This window comes from Microtus pennsylvanicus, chromosome 13 (assembly GCF_037038515.1).
Source record: "Microtus pennsylvanicus isolate mMicPen1 chromosome 13, mMicPen1.hap1, whole genome shotgun sequence".
Taxonomy (NCBI): domain Eukaryota; kingdom Metazoa; phylum Chordata; class Mammalia; order Rodentia; family Cricetidae; genus Microtus; species Microtus pennsylvanicus.
Window position 1 is genome coordinate 39,097,230 of NC_134591.1, and position 25,043 is coordinate 39,122,272.

Here is a 25,043-nt window from a genome sequence, read left to right on the forward strand (position 1 = left end):
TTCCAGATTGACTCTGTGTTCTCTATAAATTATACAGTTCAATTTTTTTTTTTTTTGGTTTTTCAAGGCAGGGTTTCTATGTGGTTTTGGAGCCTGTCCTGGAACTAGCTCTTGTAGACCAGGCTGGTCTTGAACTCACAGACCAGGCCTGCCTCTGCCTCCCAAGTGCTGGGATTAAACGCGTGCGCCACCACCGCCCGGCTACAGTTCAAATGTTTTATCAACTCTGATCCTAAAATATTTTCTTAGGGTTCTGAGGAAATTCAAGCTTTTGAACCATATTGTGATAAGGATCTGCAAGAAGGAAGTTATATTTCTTCATCTTTATATTCAAAAGGTATTTCTCACATTCCCAACAGAAGGGGGTAGTGTGGTGAGCCCAGCACACAGTCCTTCTCTTCAAGAAGCTTATGGTCTAGCAGGGAAGGAGGCACTAAGCAACTGATCTTGCCAACTTTTACCATACCAGGCATGAATCCCAGTTTAGAAATATAGTTATCTACCCATGAAAGGAAAGAACTAACTTGGGTAAGCTGTCCTCTTGTCTTCACATAAAGTACCCTACCCACTGCACATCACAAAACAAAAACAAATGCAAAATTTTTTAAAAAGAAACTTAGTTATCTAAGAAATATAATGTTATTTTCTATATTTTGTAGCAGGCTTTTACTTTTGGGTCACCAACCAGCCCCAGTCCTGACATGGAGAATTATTAGTTTTGAATGGTTGACTTTAGTTTAGCTCTTTTAACTTAAATTAACCTGATTCTCTTTATCTACATTTTGCCTAATACAAAGGAAAGTCAAAAGTCACCCCTAATCTACAGATGTGAGAGCATCATTTTTGCCCACGTGATAGAGGGGAGAGAGTGAAGCAGAGGAGGTCCAGTTCCTTACGTCAGTTCTTAAATGTCCAAAATGACATCTTTATTTTTCAGCCAGGTATTATTAAACAAGAGAAAAAATATAATTTTTAAAAAACCATTACAATAAAAAGGAATACATTTTTTCAACTAAATCAAGTTTTTATTTTTTTTTTACTCAAAGTAACACAGTTTAATCTTCCAGAAAGAGAGCCACAATGACTTAGACCAGCAGAAAACCATCTAATTTTTATGACCTGACCTAAACTCAAGAGCCACCTAAAAACTTCCTTGCTTTTGTTTAATGCATGGTTGCCAAACTCTGGAGAAGGCGAGGCGATGGTTGCTTGTCGTCAGAACTTATCTTCTCGCTGTTATGGACTCTTATAGCCAGCATAGACATTCATGACCTCCAGAGCTTCTGTGAGCTTCACAAACCTCATCTCCTTTCTCCACTCACAACACTTTACAGAGCAGGCTGCCATGCCCTGAATACTTACTTGTTAAGGACCTACATGGACCACCTCTTGGCAGTCTGTGCAGTCTGTGTCAGTGGATGGGTGTGGAGGGTTCTCTACCCTTTCTACCCAATCTCTCCCTAGACCTCTTTAGACAACTCCCTGACACAATGTATAGGTCAGAGACCGTCTGTTTTCTTGCAGAGACAACGCAAGTCTGGGCTGAAACTTCATGGCAGATGATTCAGGGCTTTCAGAGGAAGGTAAAGACATATTTCAGATGAGCGCTGCCCTCTGACGAGAGAGTAGGATGCTGGCTAGCTGGACAATGGGATGCTGATATTTGCTGCTCCATCCCCTAGCTTGTCAAGTGGTCTGACAAAGCTCTCTAGTTTCAGGGCTCGGATTTAGGAGGACAGCAACGATGTTCCAAGTCAGGTGTGAGAACTCACCGTGCTCATAGAAGTGGCCGTGTGGCTGGAAATCATAAAAGCAGAGCTTGGGAAGCAGGTTTAATAGTTGCTGGAATTTTATCTTCTAATGACTGAAGATTAAGTAATTCTAAAAATAGCTAAGTTTTTTTTAAAAAAATCACTTTTTAAGCTATTTAGACATTTTACAGGTATATGTATTTGCTAATAGATACTTCAAATATGACCAAGAAGTGTAGCAGAAATATCTTTAGAAAATTAAAAAAATCCCAACAAAAACCTTAAGCTTATTTTATATTATAAACTAATCACATTTCTGAAATAGAAGCTAATTTAATTTAAATGGAAGGTATTGACCCCATATTGCTCTTTTAAAACTAAAAATCTTATGGTATATAATGTTATTCCCTTTTCCTAAAACAAGAATAAAATGCAACAGAATCCAAATGATAGATTATACTGATTGGCTTGTCCTGGACCCAAGCAGAACGTTTATTACATCTCCCTGAAAAGAAAAGAAAAACCCATAATTACAATACAATAAAATTTAATCTGAACAGTAAATCTGCCTTTAAAATGCCATTTGAAATTTGAAAGTTAGATATATACACATTTAATGGGCATCCATTGAGACTGGAAAAGAGGAACAAACAGGGGAAGGTTTAAATAATGACACTTGCTTCCTGGTATAAACCTGCTTTGCCAGTAAAGGCTCTTTTAATGAAGTTTGACAAACAATTTTACAAGGATTTGATGGAAGGGCAGCGTTAGCGCCTCCGTGCCTAAGCCTGAGCTTGCTCCCCTGCATTCCCAGTTCTTTCCTGACCTGGCAATAGTTGTCTTAGAGACAGGCTTCTTGATTTTCATGTAGGTTTGTACCAAAAATCACAAGATGACTACAGACAAGAGGATAAAAACCAAAGATGAGTAGAACACAAGAATTTAGAGTGAAAGACAAGAAGACCAAAGAAAACCAAGTTCCCCCTACCACAAGGGGTAAAGGAGCCTGAGAAAATCGGCATCTGAAGATTATGGGAGATGGGAATGCCAACCGCATCTAAACGCTAAAGACCAAGGAGCCCCTGTATCTCAGAAGTCAGTTCCAGTCCTCTGTCCTGCACCGCACCCACTGCCTTTAGTGCTTCCTCAGCCTACAGCACCCAAGTCCAATGCAACAACATAACACCGGGCCATTTCTTACAGCCTCCAATGTAACAATGTAACACCTGGCCATTTCTTACAGCCTCCAATGTAACAATGTAACACCTGGCCATTTCTTACAGCCTCCAATGTAACAATGTAACACCTGGCCATTTCTTACAGCCTCCAATGTAACAATGTAACACCTGGCCATTTCTTACAGCCTCCAATGTAACAATGTAACACCGGGCCATTTCTTACAGCCTCCAATGTAACAATGTAACACCTGGCCATTTCTTACAGCCTCCAATGTAACAATGTAACACCGGGCCATTTCTTACAGCCTCCAATGTAACAATGTAACACCTGGCCATTTCTTACAGCCTCCAATGTAACAATGTAACACCTGGCCATTTCTTACAGCCTCCAATGTAACAATGTAACACCGGGCCATTTCTTACAGCCTCCAATGTAACTATGTAACACCTGGCCATTTCTTACAAGCATGTAATGCAACAAAATAAAGCCTGGCCATTTCTAACCTTAATGTGCTTTCCAAAGCTGTCCTTCCTGCTTCTGTCTCTCACTTGGGTTAATGAAAGCGATCAGTCCTGCAGCTTGCTCTGTGATGATCCTTGGTGCCTAAGACAGGCCCTGTCATATGGTGCACTCAGTAGGTATCTTATCAATCCAAGAGTGCCTTCAGCAAGAGTGCCTTCAGTATCTTTCAACAGTACTCTATTATATTACACATCAATGTTTTTAAGCTCCATTTTAAACATCCCACCTTTTAAAGACTATATATATATTTTTCTCCCAAAAAGAGAAAAATATGGCAAATATCTGTATACCAAGCCATAGTGGTCAATGAAGTATTCAAGGGTAATCTCTACAGTCTAGTCATGGAAGAGATTTCTTCCTACAAGGCCCACTGCACTGACTTCCACTGAATTCTAAACCATAACTCTTTAAAGCAAAACTTAAATGCCTAGTGGTTGACCTTTATCACATCAAGAGAAGTGTTGGTGCTTCCACGATCATGACAGATAAGAGATGGAACATCCTGTCTATAGTTAGCTATACTACAGAGTTATAATTGCAAGCCTGGACCAGGTCCCACGCTCATGTCACACAGGAACCTAATACTTCTGTTAGTCATTAAGCAAGACAAGCATTGTTTTGGCAATAATTCCTGTGTTTCCCTTGCCAGCTGTGGCTAATAAATATTTCTCTATTCTCTTAACATCCTGACTATACTTACTTTAGTTTTTCAGTTCTCAAGATGTGAGTCATGGCATTTGTTTAAATTACCCTAACCAGAGTCCCTTTGCTGGGCAAGGGCTGGAGCCAACCGTTTGCCATGTATTATCTGATGACTATTGCCCCTAGACTCCTCCAGTAAACACCAAAATGTAAGAAATCATTCCACTTAAAACTCTAAGAACCCCCAAATCAAAATCCTTCTACTGGAAGGTCACAAACAGTAACTGGCAACGAGAGAAAGAACATGTGGTCCAAAAACCTGTACCAATTCATTGAACTCTGCTCTAGCACTCTACACACAAGGGCTGCATGGTAGCTTTCTTTGTTTACAAAATACATATCCACCCAAATCAACAAATACGGACTGGAGAGATGGCTCAGAGGGGAAGAGCATTTGCTGTGCAAGCATGGGGACCTGAGTTCAAATCCCCAGAACCTCATAAGAGGCTGGGCATTGCCCTCTGTCTGAGTGCCTGCAACCCCAGCACTGTGGGTGGGTGGAGACAGAAGGATCCGTGGGAGCTGCTTATTGCCAATCTAGATCCAGCTTTAGTGAGAGTGAGTCTCTCAGGTGATATGGCAGCTAATGTCCTCCCCTAGTGTCTGCACAAACATAGAGGTATGCATGATGACACATACATGTAACACACACACACACACACACTCAACAAAGGCCTCTTTGTCTTGTTTTTTTTTTTAATAAAAGAAACAATGTTGTAACAGGAAAGCCGTTTGTTGGTTCCCGGCCACCTGGCTAGCTTAGACCCCAAATAATCACACAGAAACTGTATTAATTAAATCACTGTTTGATCCATTAGCTCTAGCTTCTTATTGGTTAACTTTTACATATTAATAACCCATTTTTAGTAATCTGTGTATTACCACATAGCTGTGGTTTACCAGCAAAGCTCCAAACATCTGTCGTCTCTGGTGTTTCCATGGCTTCTCTCTGACTCTGCCCTTCTTTCTCCAAGAATACTGCCTAGATTTCCCTGCCTAGTTCTGTTCTTCCCTGCCATAGGCTCAAAACAGTTCTTTATTCATTAACCAATAAAAGCAACACATAGACAGAAGGACCTCCCACACCAGAATGTTCCTACAAAAGTAAAAGTAAATGAGTGTGTAGGTGCAATGTCATGCTGACTGTGTGGAAGTGAGAGGACAGCTTTGTGGAGTCAGTATCATCCCTACCATGCCCCTTCCATCTTTACATGGATTAAAGGAATTGAATTCAGGTCACCAGGCTTGCACAGCAAACACTTTGATCTACTGAGCACTTTGGCAGCTCTGAAGTCCTTTTTGTATGCCTTCCTACCCTTATGAGTCACTTCCCAGGAGCAGCCTTAGACATCTGGCACACCATTTACAAAATGGAGTACTATACAGTGGGGGAAAAATAGTGACATCTTGAAATTTACAGGTAAATGGGTGGATCTAGAAAACATATTGAGTAAGGCAACCCAAACCCAGAAAGACAAATACCATATGTACTCACTCATAAGTGCCTCTTAGACATAAAACAAAGAAAACCAGCCTATAATTCACAGTCCCAGAGAACCTAGACAACCCAGGGGACCCTAAGAGAGACATACATGAATCTAATCTACATGGGAAGTAGAAAAAGACAAGATCTCCTGAATAAATTGGGAGCGTGGGACCATGGGAGAGGACAGAAGGGGAGGAGGGAGAAAGGGAAAGGAAGGGAGAAAAATATATAATTCAATAAAAAAGAAAGCTGATTTATGTAATGTTTAAGCGTTTTATTTTGAAAAAAAAATCCTATCATCCTGTTGACTAATATTAACACCAGCTCTATTAGTTTTGATAGTGGCTTTTGGATCCAGATCTATTTTTTCCCCTCTAGTACTGGAAATGGAAGACAGGAATTCATATGGGCTAAACATAAACTACTGTTGAGCTATACCCTCAGTCCCAACAAATTTAATTAGGAACAAAAGGAATTTGACTTAAAGAAAGAGTCTCCTTCTGCCTCTCTCTATTTTCTGTTGTCATTCTTGGTGGCTTTTAGAAGGACTTTACACATGTAAACTACTTTCGTGAAGTGATTTCAGTATCTGTGCCTTAAGGGCTTCACATTAAAATCTCCAGGGGAAAAATGGCTTTATGAATTCATGTGGTTCTCCCAAAACATTTGCTATAAAATCCAGACTAAAACCCCCTTCTTGCTGGAAACAAAACATTTGGATAAAATTTGTAAATGCAAATTTGTATTGAATGTGAAAACTAAATAAACTCCCAGCATGCTGTGATTGGGTTGAGCTCTCTCATCTTAAAAAAAAAGAAAGAGAGAAAGAGAGGGAGGGAGGGAAAGAGGGAGGAAGGAAGGAAGAAACCTGGTACATATCTTTCCTATAAATGAAACCAAGAGCTCTCCAAACCTTTGACACACTCTTGGTTGAAACTAATAGAGAAAAATTTTGATGTCACTTGATATAATACCTTGATAAGAATTACTTCATTTTATTACTGGGGCTATAACTGCTTTCCAAAACTATGAAGGAGGGGTAGGTAGGTTATGCTCACAGAAATAGTACTAAACCTTTTGACATTCTCATATTAGGATATTTACCAGATTATTATTTGAAATGACCAAAAACAAAGAAAAACTGAAAATCTATCATAAAAATAATGTGCATTGAGGATACTGAGCTTTTCTGTCAAAATTCGGCAACATAATGCTCACATTTGAATAGCTACCTAGGGTGAAGCACCGGAAACCGATTCTCACTTCCAGAACAGTAGACAATCTCTGAAGACATTTATTTCAGCCTCACCTACTGTCCAAGCCCTGGTTACACAGTAGGCATGACATCAAGCTCCTCCAGATGGTGTTTAAGGTCATCTGTGGGGCCATCATATCCTCACTATTTATTGTCTATAACTAAGGAACTGAGATTGACTGAGGACAAGCTTGGATACCATGTACAGTAAAAGCAGAGACACTTGGGACCCCCTCATTACCACACACCTCCTATGTGTCACTACTAAATGTACATCCATGCCATGCTACAAAGTTACAACATAACAGAGTCACAAAAGGACCTAAAAATTTTGCATCCAAGTCTTACCCGGCCATTGTCCAAAGCAGTAGGCATATTTTTCAGTTCATAGACTGCAACCTGCCCATCACTGTCTCCCACGAGAAGGCAATCTGTCTGCTTGGCAAATAGAACGGTTGTGAACTTGATTCCAGGGTTAGCAACATTCACAATCAGAGGATCCAAACTGTAATAAAATAGTTTATCTGAAAATTTATGTGTCACATGAAAATGGTCTTTTAAAAGATACAAACTGAGGGAAGTTTGATTTTTAAAAAATATGATGTAACAAACCAAAAATCTCCTAAAGTGGTCCCAAATTCTGAATAACATTTGCTCCTAATCAAAAACTTCATTCCTTAAACAAGCAAGTTACAACCAGGAAAATTTAATTCATAACTGTAGCACAAATTTTAATTGATCTTAAGAAATAAAAACCCAGAATCAGATATGGAGGTTAATGCTGAAGACTGGAGAAGCAGAGTAGCCAGCCACTAGAGAGTTTTTTATTCTACCAATGCTCAGACTGAAAGGGAAACCTCAGACGGACTCCTCTCTCTACAAACCTCAGACTGTCTCCTCAGACTGCATCCTCAGACTGCACTGAGCTCCTGTCATATTCTTTCCTGACCCCATCCCTCCTAGTGCTGGGATTAAATGCATGGGACTCCCGAGTATTGGGATTAAAGGTGTGAGCCACCACTGACTGGCTCTGTTTCTCTTTTAGACTGGATCAATTTCGTGTATCCCAGGGTGACCCTGAACTCCCATAGCTCCATCTGCCTCTGTCTTCTGAGTGCTGGGATTGAAAGTGTGTGCCACTACTGCCTGGCCTTGATGGTCAACTAGTGGCTTAGCTCTGCACTTTCATTTTCAGGCAAGCTTTACTTGTTAGATTACAAACAAAACATCACTACACCCAACTTAAATGTGAAGAGATAAACGAGTTTTTGTGCTAGTTATTTGTGTGTCGACTTATACTATGGACCATATACAGTGTTTTTGGTTGAACACTCATCTGCCATCACTCAAAGTTTTTGTTTTCTCTGTCTCTGTGTCTGTCTGTCTGTCTCTATGTCTCTCTCTCTTTCTCTCTGACTCTATGTATGTGTGTGTGTGTGTGTCTCAGCTCTCAGTTGTGACTAACATTACAATTAGAATTTAAACAAAACTCCCTTCCTTCGACATTATAGGTATGCTTCACCAAATTGAGAAAAGACTGTGAAGTGCAGTATAGTCCTGCCTGTGAAATGCCTTAGTGTGTAGCAGGCAAGGCCCTACCACAGGCCACCATAATTACCTCTTGCGGAAGAATATTTGGTTCTACATGAACTGCTGAAGCGTAAGGCTACCTTCAACAGTCATGGTTCTTAGTCTTGGTCATGAAAACATCCGACCTGTGTCCTTCAAAAAGGAAAAGCAGCTGCATTCTTCTGTTTCCAGAGAAGCATTGCCCTGGAAACTATACTTTTACCAGGAAAATGAAAATCAAGGGATGGAACATTCAAATAACCACTCTATTATGTATGTTATTTATTCAAGAGGAAATCATTCTATAATATCACAGCCGAGTTGTGACTGGCACTGTTTGAGCCACAGCATGCTCTACCTGGTGACAAAGCTACAGGAGAGATCTTTTGATTTGAACTGCTTGTGTTGCTGGAGACATCACTCAAAGCATAGCATTCAATACGCACGTGCTGATTTGAAGGTCCCAAATTTCTACTCTGCTCTCATTTGCAGCAGCAAAAATAAAAGCGGATTTTGGAGACCAGGCGACATCATAAACAACGTAAGTAGTTGGGTAAAAACTCAAATATGGCTTGAGAGTCTCCTGACGCCAGATCATGACACCCCAGTCTGCAGAGCAGCTCAAGAAGACGTCAGGACAGAATGGGTTCCACGTGACTTTATACACTGGACCCTGGGAATGCAAAAATGTCATGCATAGGAAAAAGAATATTTAAATCTTATATTTTTAAATTTGGCCAATAAGTTAGAAGTTAATTAAGATTTCTGGAAGCTACAAACACCCCTGAGCACTACATAGGAACTGCTTTAGCTGAAAGCAAAGCTATGAATTTGATCTTCCTTTAATTATTCAATATAAAAACACACTTGGGAAAATGGAGAGTAACTATTAACAGGTATTACAGCCTTCTGAAAGGACATCAGATAATGTAATGAAAAACAAATTAGTTTGGATGTATGATCATAAAGAAACAGAGAATCAATATGAGCGAGAAACAATGTTTTTTTGGGATCAGCCCATGCACTTAGTCAAGGAGCAACTAACCCACAGTTGTACACTTATTGCATCTATTAAACACATCGCATGTGCCTTTCAAAAATACCAGCAGATACAGTTTCCAAATCTACAAGAATTAAGCTGACCTTGTGTCCTCTATATGTCTCTAGGTATTGCTCATTGTATGAACAGGAACACTTGTGAATAAGGCCTTCTTCTGTGCCAGCCAGATATATATTTGTGTCCTACAACACAAGGCATGTCAGACATTAAATACAAGATCAGCCAGTTTAACATGTAGTAAACCCACTCAATAACCAAAAGAAAATACTATCTCAGATATAAAATTTTTGTCCTTCTTTTATGGTTTCACAATGACCACCTCAAAGTAGGGGGATTTTGTAAAAGTACAAATATGTTAGCTTATAGGGTGAGAGAACATGTTTCGCAAAATAGTCACTATAAGGTGAAAAGAAAAGCCATATACAAGATATTTGGACCATATGCAATAGGCTCTAGAAGGCATAAAGGGTTTGTATGAACAAACCAAAAACATCAAATGCATAAAAAAAACATTTCTTCAAAGACAGTAAGTTTTTCAAGATGGCAAGTGGGCATCCAACTACAAGAGGTATTTAAAACCCTAAATAGACATGACCAATAAGCAATCTTTTCACAGGACATTTCAAAACTGCAAAAGAAAAATGCCAAACACATGTAAATGACAACAGATCATAATAACATCACACTTCCCAGGAGAAACTGTAAAGGCCAGGGAAAACATGTTGGTGTTTCTCAGGGCCTAAAATAGGTAACTGTGGAACAACATGACTACTATAAGCAGCTGTTATGAATATGAAATTCCCTCCAAAGGTTCATAGAGCAGAACATTTGGTTCCCTGGCTGGTTTGGGTATTTGTGGAAGCTTTATGATGGTGAGACTTGCTGAAGGAGTAAGTCATGGGGAGTTGGGCTCTGAGGTGTAATCACACACCCATGTCAGGCCAAAGAGCTCTGTTTTCATGATCCACTGAGATGTAAACAAGCTGTTGCATGCCCCTCCGCCATGACAGGAACTTCGACTAGTCTGGATGACGTCATGTATTACCTACCATGAAACCATGAGCAGAATCGTCTGTCTGCACTTAAGGTGTTTATGTGAGGCATTGGGTCATGGTGATGAGAAAAATTAAATAATAAACCATCCAAGTTATCTTTTAAAATGTCTTTGAAGAGTGGTCTAAATTACATTAACTTAGGAAGGAGCCCCAACAAAAACTATGAGCAGCATCCCATGGGCTGAGGTCCCGGAATAAAGGAAATCGAGGATGTTACGTGGATGTTAACTAGCTTTCATGCCCTCTCTGTTTCTGGATGTCCCATTGCTCTGACTTCCCCACCGTGATGGACTGGATCCCTTCATTCTTTGAGTTGCCTTTTTTTCAGGTATTTTCATCACAACCATGAGAAAAGTAACATCCACAATAAAAAGAATCAGAAGATGCTAATTAGTAAAAACAGATTTGAAAACGGAGACAACAAAGCCATTGCAGTACATTGAGCTCCATAGAGACAGCGCCGGGGCAAACGGACGAGCACTGGACGACTCTGTGCCTAGCGGACGAAAATCAACTAAACATGGGCAAAGGAGATCCTAAGAAGCCGAGAGGCAAAATGTCCTCGTATGCATTCTTTGTGCAAACCTGCCTGGATGAACACAAGAAGAAGCACCCGGATGCTTCTGTCAGCTTTTCAACTTCTCAGAGTTCTCCAAGAAGTGCTCAGAAAGGTGGAAGACCATGTCTGCTAAAGAAAAGGGGAAATTTGAAGACATGGCCAAGGCTGACAAGGCTCGTTATGAAAGAAAAATGAAAACCTACATCCCCCCCAAAGGGGAGACCAAAAAGAAGTTCAAGGACCCCAATGCACCCAAGAGGCCTCCTTCGGCCTTCTTCTTGTTCTGTTCTGAGTATCGCCCCAAAATCAAAGGAGAACACCCTGGCTTATCCATGGGTGATGTTGCAAAGAAACTGGGAGAGATGTGGAACAACACTGCTGCAGCTGACAAGCAGCCCTAGGAAAAGAAGGCTGCCAAGCTGAAGGAGAAGTACGAAAAGGATATTGCTGCTTACAGAGCTAAAGGAAAACCCGATGCAGCGAAAAAGGGGGTGGTCAAGGCGGAAAAGAGCAAGAAAAAGAAGGAAGAGAAAAATGATGAGGAAGACGAAGAGGATGAAGAGGAGGAGGAAGAAGAGAAAGATGAAGATGAGGAAGAAGATGATGATGATGAATAAGTGGTTCTAGCACAGTTTTTTTTCTTGTCTATAAAGCAATTAACCCCCCTGTACACAACTCACTCCTTTTAAAGAAAAAAATTGAAATGTAAGGCTGTGTAAGATTTGTTTTTAAACTGTACAGTGTCTTTTTCTGTATAGTTAACACACTACCGAATGTGTCTTTAGATAGCCCTGTCCTAGTGGTATTTTCAATAGCCACTAACCTTGCCTGGTACAGTCTGGGGGTTGTAAATTGGCATGGAAATTTAAAGCAGGTTCTTGTTGGTGCACAGCACAAATTAGTTATATTTGGGGACGGTAGGGTTTTTTTTTTCATCTTCAGTTGTCTCTGATGCAGCTTATACAAAGATAATTGTTGTTCTGTTAACTGAATACCACTCTGTAATTGCAAAAAAATTGCAGCTGTTTTGTTGACATGCTGAATGCTTCTAAGTAAATACAATTTTTTTATTAAAAAAAAAAAGAAAACGAAGACAACATATACCAGCAAAATTTGAAGAACCAACACAGTAGACCTTAAAAGACCCTTCACTAAATTGGAATATCTGAAAAAATGAATGGATTTCTATATACATATAATCAACCAAGATGAGATTAACAATTTAGATGAATCTATAACAAGTAACAAAAACTGAAGCAGTAGTGAAAAACAAATCTCTCAGCTAAAAAAGACCAGATTCAGATGGATTCACTGCTGAATTCTACCACACTTTTCAATAAGAAGAATGAATACTTCTTGCACTATTTGGTAAAATAGGAAAAGATATAATGAGTCAAATTTTTTTATGAAACCAGTATTACCTTGATATCAAAAGCAGATAGACTAGACACAACAGAAGAAGAAAATTACAGACAAGTTTTCCTGATAAACATAGATACAAAATTGTAGCATTATTTCTAGTTGGTCTTAATAATAAAAACCCAGATTCAGATGTAAGGGTTAATGCTGAAGATCAGAGAAGCAGAGAGAGAAGCCACTAGAGAGTTCTTTTACCTCTGCCAATGCCCAGACCAGATCCTGTCCTCAGACTGCATCTCCAGACTCTGTCTGTCTCCACCAAACCTCAGACTGCACTGAGTTTCTGTCTCCTTCTGCCTTATATTCCAATCTCACCCAGCCATAGCACTCCTGCCTCTACCTCACTAGTGCTGGGATTAAAGGCATTTGGATCCCAAGTGCTGGGATCACCTTTGTGTGAGCTGTTTCTTTTAGACAGATTCAATCTTGTGTAGCCCAGAGTGGCCTTAAACTAACAGAGATTCGTCTGCTTCTGTCTTTTAAATCCTGGGATTAAAGGTGTGTGCTACCATTCCATGCCTCTAGTGGTTTAGCTCTGCACTCTGATCTTCAAGCAAGCTTTATTGTTAAAACATAAACAATATACCACTACACAAAACTCTTAGTAGGATATCTGCAAACTGAACTAAACACATCAAAAAGATCATTTATTATGATCAAGTTGGCTTCATTTCAGAGATATAGATATGGTTCAACAAAGCCATTCAAAAGTGAAATATATCACATAAATGAACTTTAGAACAGAAACAACATTATTATTTCCATATATATATAGAAAGGGTTTTAGACAAAATCCAGCAACTTATGATGAAAACCCCAAAGAGAGTAAGAATAGAAGGTACATCTGTCATGGGAAAAGATCTTCACCAACCTCACATCAGACAAAGATCTGATCTCTAAAATACACAAAGAGCTAAAGAAATTGGTAATCAAAAGAACAAATAATCCAATAAAAAAAATGGAGTAAAGACCTAAGCAGAGAACTCTCAACAGAGGAATCTAAAATGGCTGAAAGACACTTAAGGAAATGCTCAACATCCTTAGTCAGCAGAGAAATGAAAATCAAAACAACTCTGAGATTCCATCTTACACCCGTAAGAATGACCAAGATCAAAAACACTGATGACAAATTATGTTGAAGAGGTTGTGGGGAAAAGGGAACACTTCTGCATTGCTGGTGGGAACGCAAACTGGTACAACCCCTTTGGATGTCAGTGTGGCGATTTCTCAGAAAATTAGGAAACAATCTTCCTCAAGACCCAGTAATACCACTTTTGGGTGTATATCAAAAAAATGCTCAATTGTGCCACAAGGACATGTGTTCAACTATGTTCACAGCCAGATCTGGAAACAACCTAAATGCCCCCGAGCAAAGAATAGATAAGGAAAATGTGATACATTTACACAACGGAGTACTACACAGCAGAAAAAATAAAAACATCTTGAATTTTGCAGGCAAATGGATGGAGCTTGAAAACATTATTTTGAGTGAGGTAACCCAGACACAGAAAGACAGTTATCACATGTACTCACTCATGGGTGGTTTTTAAACATAAAGCAAAGAAAACTAGCCTACAAACTAGTCCTAGAGAACTTAGACAACAATGAGGACAATAAGAGATACTTAAATAGATCTAACCTACTTCCCATGTAGGTTAGATCTCCTAAGTAAATTGGGAGCATGGCGACTGTGGGAGAGGGTTGAAGGGGAAGGGAGAGGCAGTGAGGGGAGCAGAGAAAAATGTAGAGCACAGTAAAATCAAAAAAAAGAAAAGAAAAGAAAAAAGAAAAAAAAGAGAGAAAGACTTCAGTGCAATTCAAGCCCATAGTTATGCTTCCTATAAACTGTCCTAAGAGGACCAATGGAACTCTTTCGTAGTAAAAAGCTATGTGGCTGCAAAGGGAGGGCCTTAAGGAGATAATTTTCATTAAAAACAAATATTAAAGGTTAGTGTGTGTGTGTGTGTGTGTGTGTGTGTGTGTGTGTGTGTGTGTAAAAACAGAAAGCATTTCCACCCAAATCAGGAACGAGCAAGGGTGCCCACACTTTCTTAGCTTGGGTAACAAGACAAGAAACAGAAATAAAAGTGATACAAATTGGATATGAAGAAGTCAAAGCATCCTTATTTACAGATGATATGATTCTATACGTATCATCTGTAAAGACTATAAAGACATTACTGGAAGGACTTAGATCTTACACACACTTTCAGGACGTGGTACTCTAGAAAGTTAACAGAAAACAGAAGCCTTCCTACATATGGGTAACAAAGATGCTTAGGAAGAAGTTGGGGGAACAATGTCACTCAAAGGGTTGGTTCTTTAAAAAAATGACATTGACAAATCCCCTATAAAATTAACCAAAAGAAAGACAGAGAAGTAAAAAAAAAATGGAGATTAAAAAAGGAGACAATACAACAGTTTCCAGTGAAATCCAGAGGACCCTCAGGTAACAGAAAACATGTTCAAAAAAAAAAAACCTATAAAACCTGTAGGAGGTTGATGAAGACCAGCCTGAGCTACCTGAGACTCTGTCTCCACCTTTCCTCCCACAGTATAGAAATGTGCACAGACCTACGACAGGAAAACAGAAGCGTGATGATTTGGACAGAAGCAGGCCAATGAAAGAAAAAGCATACAGAGGTGCAGTAGGGATGGATATGAGGGAAATATATATATGAAAATGTCAAAACAAAGTTTATTTGATGATCATTGAAAATGTTCATTTAAGTAGGGCAGTAGTGGAGCAAACCTTTAATCCCAGCACCCAGGAGGAAGAGGCAGAAGGATCTCTGTGAGTTCGAGGCCAGCCTGGTCTACAGAGAGAGTTCCAGGACAGGCTCCACGGCTACACAGAGAAAGCATGTCTTAAAAAACCAGAAAAAAATGTTAATTTTAACATCTGTATATGGCAAAAAAAATGGACAGTCACAAATCAATTACTTATATTATTAAAAGTCAGTAAGGCAAGAGGCATTTAAAACCAATAAAAACGGAAGAAGGGAAAATACTAAGATCAAAGTGGAAACCAATTACACAGAAAATAGAAAAATGGTATTAACATAAATTACATCAAAATCTTGTGTGGAGGTCAGAGGAAAGGTCACCTTTGCTTCTGCTATACATTGTTGCCTGAGCCAGCTGGCCCATGAGTTTCTGGCTGATTCTAAGCCTCTGCTTCCCATTTTACTGCAGGAGTGTTGGGTTTACAGATGCATGCTATCGTATACAGTTTTTCTCCGGAGCCATCTCTCTGGCCCACAAGGTTTCATTCGAATGAGGCAGGTGGTAGGATTACTAAAAAGACGATAAACATGCGAGACTCGTTTTCTTAGAGGTCTGCCATAGTGTTTGAGTCTTCTGATTCCCAAGTTCCTCTAGAAGAGCAGAATCTCATTAACTGCTCCGATGTCATCAAGGTCTTGGGAAGTCTTCATAATCCCCGTCCTGAGAGGTAACTCACCTTAAAACGTAGAGCGGCGTATTCTAGAGTTAACTTACGTAAATATGAGAGCTAGCCGAGTGGCCAGAAGGGTGAGCAGAGGCATGCGTATTAGGCCTGTGGCTATCAAGAGAATCAGTTCTGCCGCAGCTTTTCTCTCCCACTCTGCCTCACATGGGCAGCCATATCTACACTGGTGCGCGCGCGCGCGCGCGCGTGCGTGTGTGTGTGTGTGTGTGTGTGTGTGTGTGTGTACAATTCACAAACTGTACCTCAGTATTTGGAAACTATAACAGATAATGGTAGAAAGTAGGTTGAAACAAACTTACCTTGGGGTGGAAAGCGAAGCACATCCCAGGAGCCTGTCGAGAGATCAGAGCCTCGCCCTTCTTTTCCTTCTCTGCTCCCTTTTTGCTGCTCGTAACAGTAGTTCGCCTCAGCCGCATCAAATCTGCGTGGAAAGAAATGTGCGCGCGCATATGTTTGTGTGTGTATACATATAAATGGATATGAATACATGCACAGTTTGCTATTTAATTGCACGAGAAAGCACACTTAGCATCACGTCTGTCTCTTTTGAAAATCAGCTGTATGCATATGGTTCGATAAAAAATGGGACAAAACAAATCTGGATGCTCAGACCGCGATGACCCGCTCCGGGTTTTCCACCTACCGACCAAGACAAACTCTGTTACTTTTCCCACAGAAAGGCTTCTCATCTGGAACCTTTAGTTCAGCATCTGAGAAAATGGGCTCTCCTCTGGTTTTTACCATGACAATCCAGTCCTTTTCGAATAATCCACTTGGAGACCCTTCCATCAGCTGATATCGACACCAAGATCTCTCTCTTGTCATCCCCCGTGGTTCCTCTGTCTTGTTCTATCCACTGCAGTTGCCAAACCGGTCCCAGATGTTTCTGAGGTGACTCGCTAAAACAAGCAAAAATGCCAAATACAAATCATTTAAATCAGTTGGAAGACCTTGGCGTATAAGTAATAAGAACAATACCCCCAAATGACCGTTCTTCTATTCGTGTAAGGACTCTTTTGTTGTTCAAACCCATACTTCAATTATTTTGCATTTGTATTCGTCTTGTGGGGCTGGGGTGGGGTGGGGGGTGTTGCATGTAGCCCAGGGCACATGTGCAGGGGTCAGACAATAGTACTGGAGTCCACTCTCTCTTCCCTGACAGGAGTCCCGGGGATGAAATCCATCTCAGGTCATCACGTTCTGTGAAAAATGTCTTTAACTGCAGAGCTATCTCATTGGCTCCTTTTATTTTATTTTTTAAATTTATTTATTTAGTTATTTCCTTATTTGTGTACTCAAGAACCAAACTTCTGAATAGTTAATCACTTTAATATTTTACATGGTGTTTCTTATGTCTTTCAAAAGGAAATTTTTACTGACCTATAATTATATTTAAAAAAAATAAAAAGAAATATAAAAGAAAAGATTTTCTTCTTGGGATCTATATTTTTTGCTTTATATATTCACTTTTTAGACACGTTGAATAAGTAACTTTATTTTTATAGTTTCTTTTCCATTATTCAAATTAATTAGTTTTTGGACTGTTATTCAAATAGACAATCCCCGCTACATATTTCATTCTTCTCCCTATACTTTTAGGATTACCCACTGTTTTGCTTCTGAGATTTCACTTTTTTAAAAAACTGAAACTATCTCTCAGATTACTGACCTTTTCTAGCTGATGAATAGAGAGCTCTATTCCTATTATTTATTCCCTTGACTATTTTATATAAACTTTCCAATACAATAAATAGCTTTGAACTTACAGTAAAAGATGGCTTTGGAGATTTGGTTAAACAAACATGGGCCCTTTTCCTAGAAGCAAGCGGCAGGGTCCATGCTGGCAAACCTATGCAAATAACTGCAGTAGTAAGACCCTCTGCCTTGATGACTACAGCTAGTCTCAGCTAAGCTTACTCTGACTCTGCTACAAATAATATACCACATCTTAGCCACTCTGAAATTTGGTCTAAAGAAAACAAAACAAGAACAACCACCTAACTCGTTTAAAACTAGCTCTTTTTTTAAACCTGCCTGTATTCTTCTCATCACCCATTAACTGGTTCATTCCTTCTCAGACATGCCCTGCTGGCACGTGCTAAATATTTCATGACATAATGAGAATCCAGAGGAAAGCACCTCCCCGCCCCCACTCTCACTGAGATGACACAGGAGCTCAGAAAGATCCACCAGTCCGTCTCCTCAGCAACAGACAGTTTGTGTAGCACGATAAGCCTTAAGATTAAGGCGTGTGGGGTACGCACAAGAAGAGAATGAAGTTTCTTAGAGGAGATAATATAAAGCAATTGTTTAAGAATATCCAGAAACCGCTAAGCCAAGATAAGTGTGTTGGTGAGGCAGGGAGAGGAGAGGATGGGGGAGGTAGTGGGGGTGACAGACTCCAGCTGGAGACAACAGGAGGATGCATTAGGCATTTTGAAAACAATGGTATTATAGCCGCAGAAGGAACAGAATATTCACTTCAAAGTAAAAACAGTCACTCATATAACTGTTCCTGGGGGAGAGAAGAAGCACGCCTGCTGCGTCTGCTCATCTGGCTGGGGGACTCTCACCTGCTGTCCAGAACTGGAGTGTTACTGCTGCTCTGCACGTTGTAAATCGCAACCGTGCCGTTGTGGTAGCCAACTGCTAGCAGATTAGGTGAGCCGATGGAAAAGTCCACAGACGTAACTCCATACGAACTCTGATAAATGCGCTCTGGCCACTGTGGGGGAAATGGTCTCTTTACGTTGTGGGCATTTTTACAGAGCACAGGAAGGTAGCCTGTGCTGGCGGCTGAGGACATCTTGTGCTGGCGGGGAGTGTGAGAAGTTAGTCTAGTTCAGTTACTCCAGGCCATAGCTTCTACCAAACATGAACACACATCTTCAAACACTTATTTCCTTAACCTACTAGAAAGCCTTAGTCCTCGATGGCTTTATGAATGCATTATGGACTTCTGCATAAGTTGTCCCATTTTGGTACTCCTCCATCAAGGATGAGTGGGACCAGCACATATTTCACTCCCGATAGAAACACAATGAGCTGCAAACAGATCATGCATCTTCTGCCGTTTGCTTTAGAACCCTGGATTGTTTCATGATTTCTACAAAGCACATAGAAAAAAAAATCTTCCCAAACTCTCTAAGCTACTTCTTTTTACAACTCTGTCATGGCTGAACTAAATCCTTTCCTCTGTCTAATCCCTATGTGAAAAGGAGACAAGCTCCTGATGACGATTCTGCCAATCCTCCCATATTACGACAGCGTATTCCTGTGTGTGTTAACCCAACACCTGATGGACCATGGCTACTCACAATAACTTCAATCATTGTGGATGCTCTTTTACCCTCCACGTTTGCAGCTCCATATTTTACTTCTGAGTAAAATTAAATGAAAGTTACACAGCAACAGATGGAGCAGGGCTATTTAGGTAAAAGCCTATTGTCACTGTCATTCTTTCTCCTTATAAAATTCATACTGTTATATTATATTATGTTATTAAGCTAGAAATCTGGGTCGCTAGATATCTAGATTGACTGTTAGGATTGCCCACTGGCTTGACTCTGAGATTTAATAGATGTTTCTGAGAAAACATGATTATTTCTCAGATTACTAGCTCTTTTTCTAAGAGCTGAGTGGAGGGTTCTATTCCTATTATTGACCCCTTTGGTTACATGTTTTGTGTTGCAGGGGTCTTCAGGTACAGACTCCTTTATACTTAGCTGTGATAACATGGTAAATAAAAGATGCTGGGAATGTATTGTGTGGAGCCATAAGTGATTTCCCTTCACCCCATGTAAAATAAAAACAAATTGGACTTATTGTGGATTTAAGCTATAGGGAACAATGAGGACCAGGGAGGTGGCTCTGTTGGGAAAGCCCTTGCCTTTTCAAGCCTGAATTCCAGTTCCAGAAGCCATGGAGAAACTGGGCTCTGGAGGCATGTGCTTTCAATTCCAGCAGAGACAAGGGAATCGCAGGCTAGCTGGCCAGCCTGTCTCATCTACTAGACGAGTTCCAAGTCAGTGAGAACCTCTGAGTCACAAACAGAAGGTGGATGGGACTGAGATAATAATCTCTAGGGCTGTGTACTCTAACCTACACACACACACAAGTGCATGTACACCTTGGCTCTTATACATGTGAACACACACAAGAAAATGGAAAGTTTTGACTGATAAAATAGTCTGGACTTTGCTGGATTACTATACACAGGTCTACAATGTACAAAACCCTGTCAATATTTAATGAGATAAAAATATTCTTGTTCCTATTTGGGTTACCATGGGGTTCTTTATTGACCAGCAGCAAGCCATTCCTCTTTTTTGCTCTTTAAATCCAAAGTTTCCATAGCCAACAGCCAAAAGGTCCTGAAAACCAGAAAAAAAGACACTTCAAGGGATGGCAGGAAATCGTAACAAATGTATAAAAATACCTACTAATGAACTATTTAAAAATATTGGTAAAATAGAGGGCTAGGGCTGGGGATGTGGGGTTAGGACTGCAGCTCAGTGGTAGAGTGTTTGCTTAGTGTGTGCAGTGCTCTGAGTTCAAACTACACTAAGTATCTACTCCAAAGATAGATGTTGTGGAATATTATTTTAAGATGTCTTACATTTGTTTATGTTGTGGAACATTTGTTTAAGGATGCAAAAACGTGTTGCACTCTTATATGTTACATTTGTTTAACTGTGTGAAATTGTTTTACTGTGCCTGTCTAAAACACCTACTTGGTCTAATAAAGAGCTAAATGGCCAATAGCAAGGCAGGAGAAAGGATAGGCGGGGCTGTCACAATAGCAAGGCAGGAGAAAGGATAGGCGGGGCTGTCAGGCAAAGAGAATAAATAGGCAAAAAAGAGGGATTAGAAAACAAGAGAAGATCAAGGAGTGAGAAAAGAAGGAGCCAGCCACCCAGCTACCCAGCCAGCCACCAAGTAGAGTGAAAGTAAGATTACAGAAATAAAAAAAGAAAAAAAAGCCCAGAGACAAAAGGTAGATGGGATAATTCAAGTTTAGGAAAGTTGGCTAGAAACAAGCCAAGCTAAAGCCGGGCATTCATAAGTAAGAATAAGCTTCTGTGTGTGATTATTTTGGGAGTTTAGTGGTGGGCCCCTCAAAGAACAAAAGAGCAAAGAGCCAAAAAAGTAAGAAAACAACCAACTACAGATACATTCACTCCTGAAGTTATATTTGAAATTACTAGTTGGGGAATATCTTCAGACGCATTTTATAAAACCTGGGAGAACATTAGACTTGTTACCCTGTAAACATCTGCCTTTAACAACAAAGAAACCAGTCCCTAGCTCAGTGGTTCTCGCCCTTCCTAGTATGGTGACCCCCTGTAGTTCAGTTTCTCCTGCTGCAGTGACCCCAACCACAAAATCTATTTTTGTTGCTACTACATAACTGGAAGTTTGCTATTGTTAAGAAATGTAATGCAAATATGTGTTTTCTGATGGTCTTTTGGGGTGGTGACCCACAGGTTTAGAATCTAGTTTGTCTGCCTCAAGATTGCTTTGGGAACTTTACCAGCTATCTGCATTTGAATTCTGGCTGCTTCGTTTCCTGTTTGGGTGAGGTTAGAGAAATTATTGTCTCTGTGCCTCTCACTCCCTATCAACATAGTGGAGGATCTTATTCAAACAGGAAAGTTAGTACGAGGCTATGGAGCATGGAGTGCTCCTCCAGAGGACCTGAGTTCAGACCCCCAGCACCCACACTGTGCTCACAAGCACCTCTAACTCCAGCTCCAGGGGATTGGTTTGCCTTTGGCTTCTTAGGGCACTGCATTCAAGTGAACATGTTCACACACAAACACATCTACACATAATTTAAAAGAGTAAATATAAAATATTTTTTAAAAACATTAAGCATTTCCTGGCAAACATGAAGTGCTGCATAATTTTAACAGTATTAATAGCAGTGTTGCTGAGTAATCCCATTTTTATGTGTTGGCATGGTCACTGTTTTAAGCACACCCTTCCAAATATGACTGCTTGAGGAGATGAAAAATGTAGGTATATGAATTTTGGTACAGGTTAAAATAAGTCAACCATACACTATTTTCTAGTATATGTCACGTCATCTGACATGGACTTGGAGGGTACCATGAGCCAAGCACACTCTTAAAATAAAGATGGTAAACTGAGCAGTAGTGGCGCACACCTTTAATCCCAGAACTAGGAAGGCAGAGGCAGGCGAATCTCCGTGAGTTCGAGGCCAGCCTGGTCTACAAGATCTAGTTCCAGGACAAGATCCAAAACTACAGAGAAACCCTGTCTCAAAAAAACAAAATAGGATAAAGATGGTAATGTTTATATGTAAGGAGAAAAATAACTATTTGCATTTTCTCCTTTTTTAAACATAAACTTCATTCAAAGACATTTTAAAAATAGGTGTTACAGCCAGGTTAAATCCTTTGCCCATGGCTGAATAAAAACAAAGAAACAAGCAACAACCCTTCATTCTAGAATTTGCCAGTGAGGGCCGGCAAGACGGCTCAGTGAGTAGAAGTGTCTGCCGCACAGATGATGACCTGAGTTCAGGGCCCAGACCCCCTCCCCCACCCCCATGACAGATGCAATGGCTCACGTTGTAATTCCAGAGGTGGAGACAGTATAATCATTTGCAGATTCACTGGCCAGCTAGCCCCCCCACACACACACACACAAATGAAAATTTACAAAAGACCGTCCTTTAAACACTCGGCTGGAATTGTTAGAGCATCTGGGAACTTACCGGATTTGCTTTATTCCAGGCGAGGCTGCTCACATTAAGGCCTTTAGTTAAGTCACAGGCGAAAGACCAGAGTCGCTCCAGATTGGCTGGTATTGTTGACTGCTCTGTGACTATCTCTAGTTCCAGATCCATTTCCATTTCTTCTTCGTCCTCCTTATTCTCCTCCTCTGATTCCTCGAGATTTTCTTCTTCCTTAACTTCTTCCAACTCTCCAGGTCCACGTTCTAAAGTTAAATCAAACAGAGATAGCGTTGCTCTCTAGACCAAAGAATCTGAATAGGTTCCCTGTCACTGATGCTTACAGCACCACTGGATCTGCTGGATACACAGCCAGAGGGATGGGACACCTGAATGGTAAGTCAGATCGACTGAAGCATTCTGAGAGCAGACTTTCTGGTTCCTCAGAGAACGGGCCAGAGTAGCACATCAAAATGCTGCTACCTTGAAAATGTAAAGCAAGCTTTGTGCTTTTTTTGTTAGGAAGGGGCCAACAATTTTACATTAGGAAGTATACAGCTCAAGTCTGAGGAGATGGCTTAGTGAGTAAGAGTGCTTGTTCTGCAAACATAAGGACCCAAGTGTGAATTTCTGGAACGCAAGAAAAAAGCTGAATATGGTCACACATGCTCATAACTCTAGGATTGTGGGGCAGAGATACGCAGATCCTAGAAGCTCACTGGCTGGCCAGCTTATCCAAAAACAGAGGAACTTCTGATTGAGTCTCAAGGCGATAAGGCAGAGAGCGAATCCCTTCTTCCTTAAGGTTCCTTTCTCAGGTATTTTGTTATGCAACTAGACAAGTAATCCTGGCATGAAGCTATAACCAGAACAGCACTGGAATTGAAATCGCCACCTTTATAATAATTATAATATTTTGTAATAATACTATTTATAATAATTCACTGTTTTTCTCCAAGGTCCATCTTCTTTCTAAATAAGCCAAATATATGAGGGGAACAAAAAATGTCCTGGGAGCCCATCTGCCTGCCTATTTAAAGTTCTTGGCAGTAGTGCTTGTCTGAAAGGCTGAATTCATCTCCAGAAAAAAAAAACAAACCTCCTCAGTGGACTAGAACCTGTACAGGGACCTGGGTTCCAGACCCAGAAGGTAGAAAACTGAAAATAAATTTGCAAATAGCTAAAAATCAAATATTCTGTGAACATATTATAGGGGATTTGTAGTGGTGAGGATGGGATGAATGTCCCTGTTGCTAACATTAGGAAGCAGAACTAAGTTGAAATCCGAGACTTAATGGCATTGCAAAGGAAAACCAAACATGAAAAATACTATTAAAAAAAAAAGCAAGTGCTTAATTTGATGCAGGAACAAGGAGAGAATAAGGACAAAGATGTTTTTGAAATTTTAATTTGAGGGACAACTCTCCTGTGGATTCCCTAGTCTGGACTTTGGTGCTACCCACATGCCTGATAGGTAGTTAATAAGCGGCTAAAATTACATAAATGCACTCATTATTAAGTGATAACTAGAGTGGAAATTACATTTAGAAATATGTTTTAGGACAATTAATTTTTTTTAATTATTTGAGTTTGATTGTGATTACTTTTAAAAGGTACCTTTTAAAACAGGAAGTTGGCGGTAGGCTGCAAGCTTCTGCTGAAATACATTTTCCATTAAAACCCTTTCCATGAAAAATAAGTCTTGTTGAAGCTTCTCAGATTTTAATATGGCCTCTGAATGGTCTTCTTCATCTTCGTGAATTTTAGCCAGAATTACATTTTCTATATCCATGAGGGAGCTAGTTTCACTATCTGTAAACAGAAATAGAACCCACTTGCAAAAGACCCACACAGTAGTAGGTGGGTCATGTATTTTAAAGATTTTTTAAATTATTTCTTATAATTTCTGTCTTCTTTCCAACCCCTTCAATAGTCATTTTTTTAATCTTTCATGCACAAAGAAAGTGCAATGCATGCATTTAACTCATTATGTAACTCTTATCCATCAAAAGACACATTGCTTTTCAGAGGGTAAGCAATATTAACCTTAAGGTAACATGCCGCTATAGAAAGCATGAGGGCTCAGATGCATTTTCTTATAAACACAGTAATCTGAAGTGGGGGCCCTATTCCCACAATGCCACCTAACGCCGCTATCTCCCCCAAAGTTCACTTGCAGACAACATGAACATAGACATTTCTGAATTAGATTCCCAGCAGGTGAACTTTGGGGGCACCCTCAAATCACAGCAGCCATTCTCTCTACTTGATTGTTCCCACTGAAAGAAAATGATTATCAGTCTTCAGACGAATT

The 25,043-nt window shown here is 40.0% G+C and overlaps 1 protein-coding gene and 1 pseudogene across 3 annotated transcripts in view; one reads left to right on the top strand and one right to left on the bottom strand.

The window, feature by feature from the left end:
• Positions 1 to 1,003: 1,003 nt before the first annotated feature.
• Positions 1,004 to 25,043, bottom strand: part of Dnai4 (dynein axonemal intermediate chain 4) — a 70,463-nt gene continuing 46,423 nt past the window's right edge. For 2 of the 3 annotated variants that reach the window (XM_075945356.1, XM_075945354.1), the window contains 10 exons: positions 24,347 to 24,541; positions 22,772 to 22,995; positions 20,316 to 20,402; positions 18,603 to 18,754; positions 16,771 to 16,928; positions 16,329 to 16,450; positions 9,608 to 9,706; positions 8,911 to 9,137; positions 7,244 to 7,400; positions 1,004 to 2,256 (listed from right to left, as the gene is read on the bottom strand). In XM_075945356.1, coding sequence (XP_075801471.1) covers positions 2,206 to 2,256; positions 7,244 to 7,400; positions 8,911 to 9,137; positions 9,608 to 9,706; positions 16,329 to 16,450; positions 16,771 to 16,928; positions 18,603 to 18,754; positions 20,316 to 20,402; positions 22,772 to 22,995; positions 24,347 to 24,541 — 1,472 coding nt within the window. In that variant the 3' untranslated portion in view covers positions 1,004 to 2,205. Of the gene's footprint in view, positions 2,257 to 7,243; positions 7,401 to 8,910; positions 9,138 to 9,607; positions 9,707 to 16,328; positions 16,451 to 16,770; positions 16,929 to 18,602; positions 18,755 to 20,315; positions 20,403 to 22,771; positions 22,996 to 24,346; positions 24,542 to 25,043 lie in introns of those variants that run through there. The other variant, XR_012907432.1, reaches the window with a different exon arrangement.
• Positions 11,063 to 12,209, top strand: LOC142833553 (high mobility group protein B1 pseudogene; annotated as a pseudogene).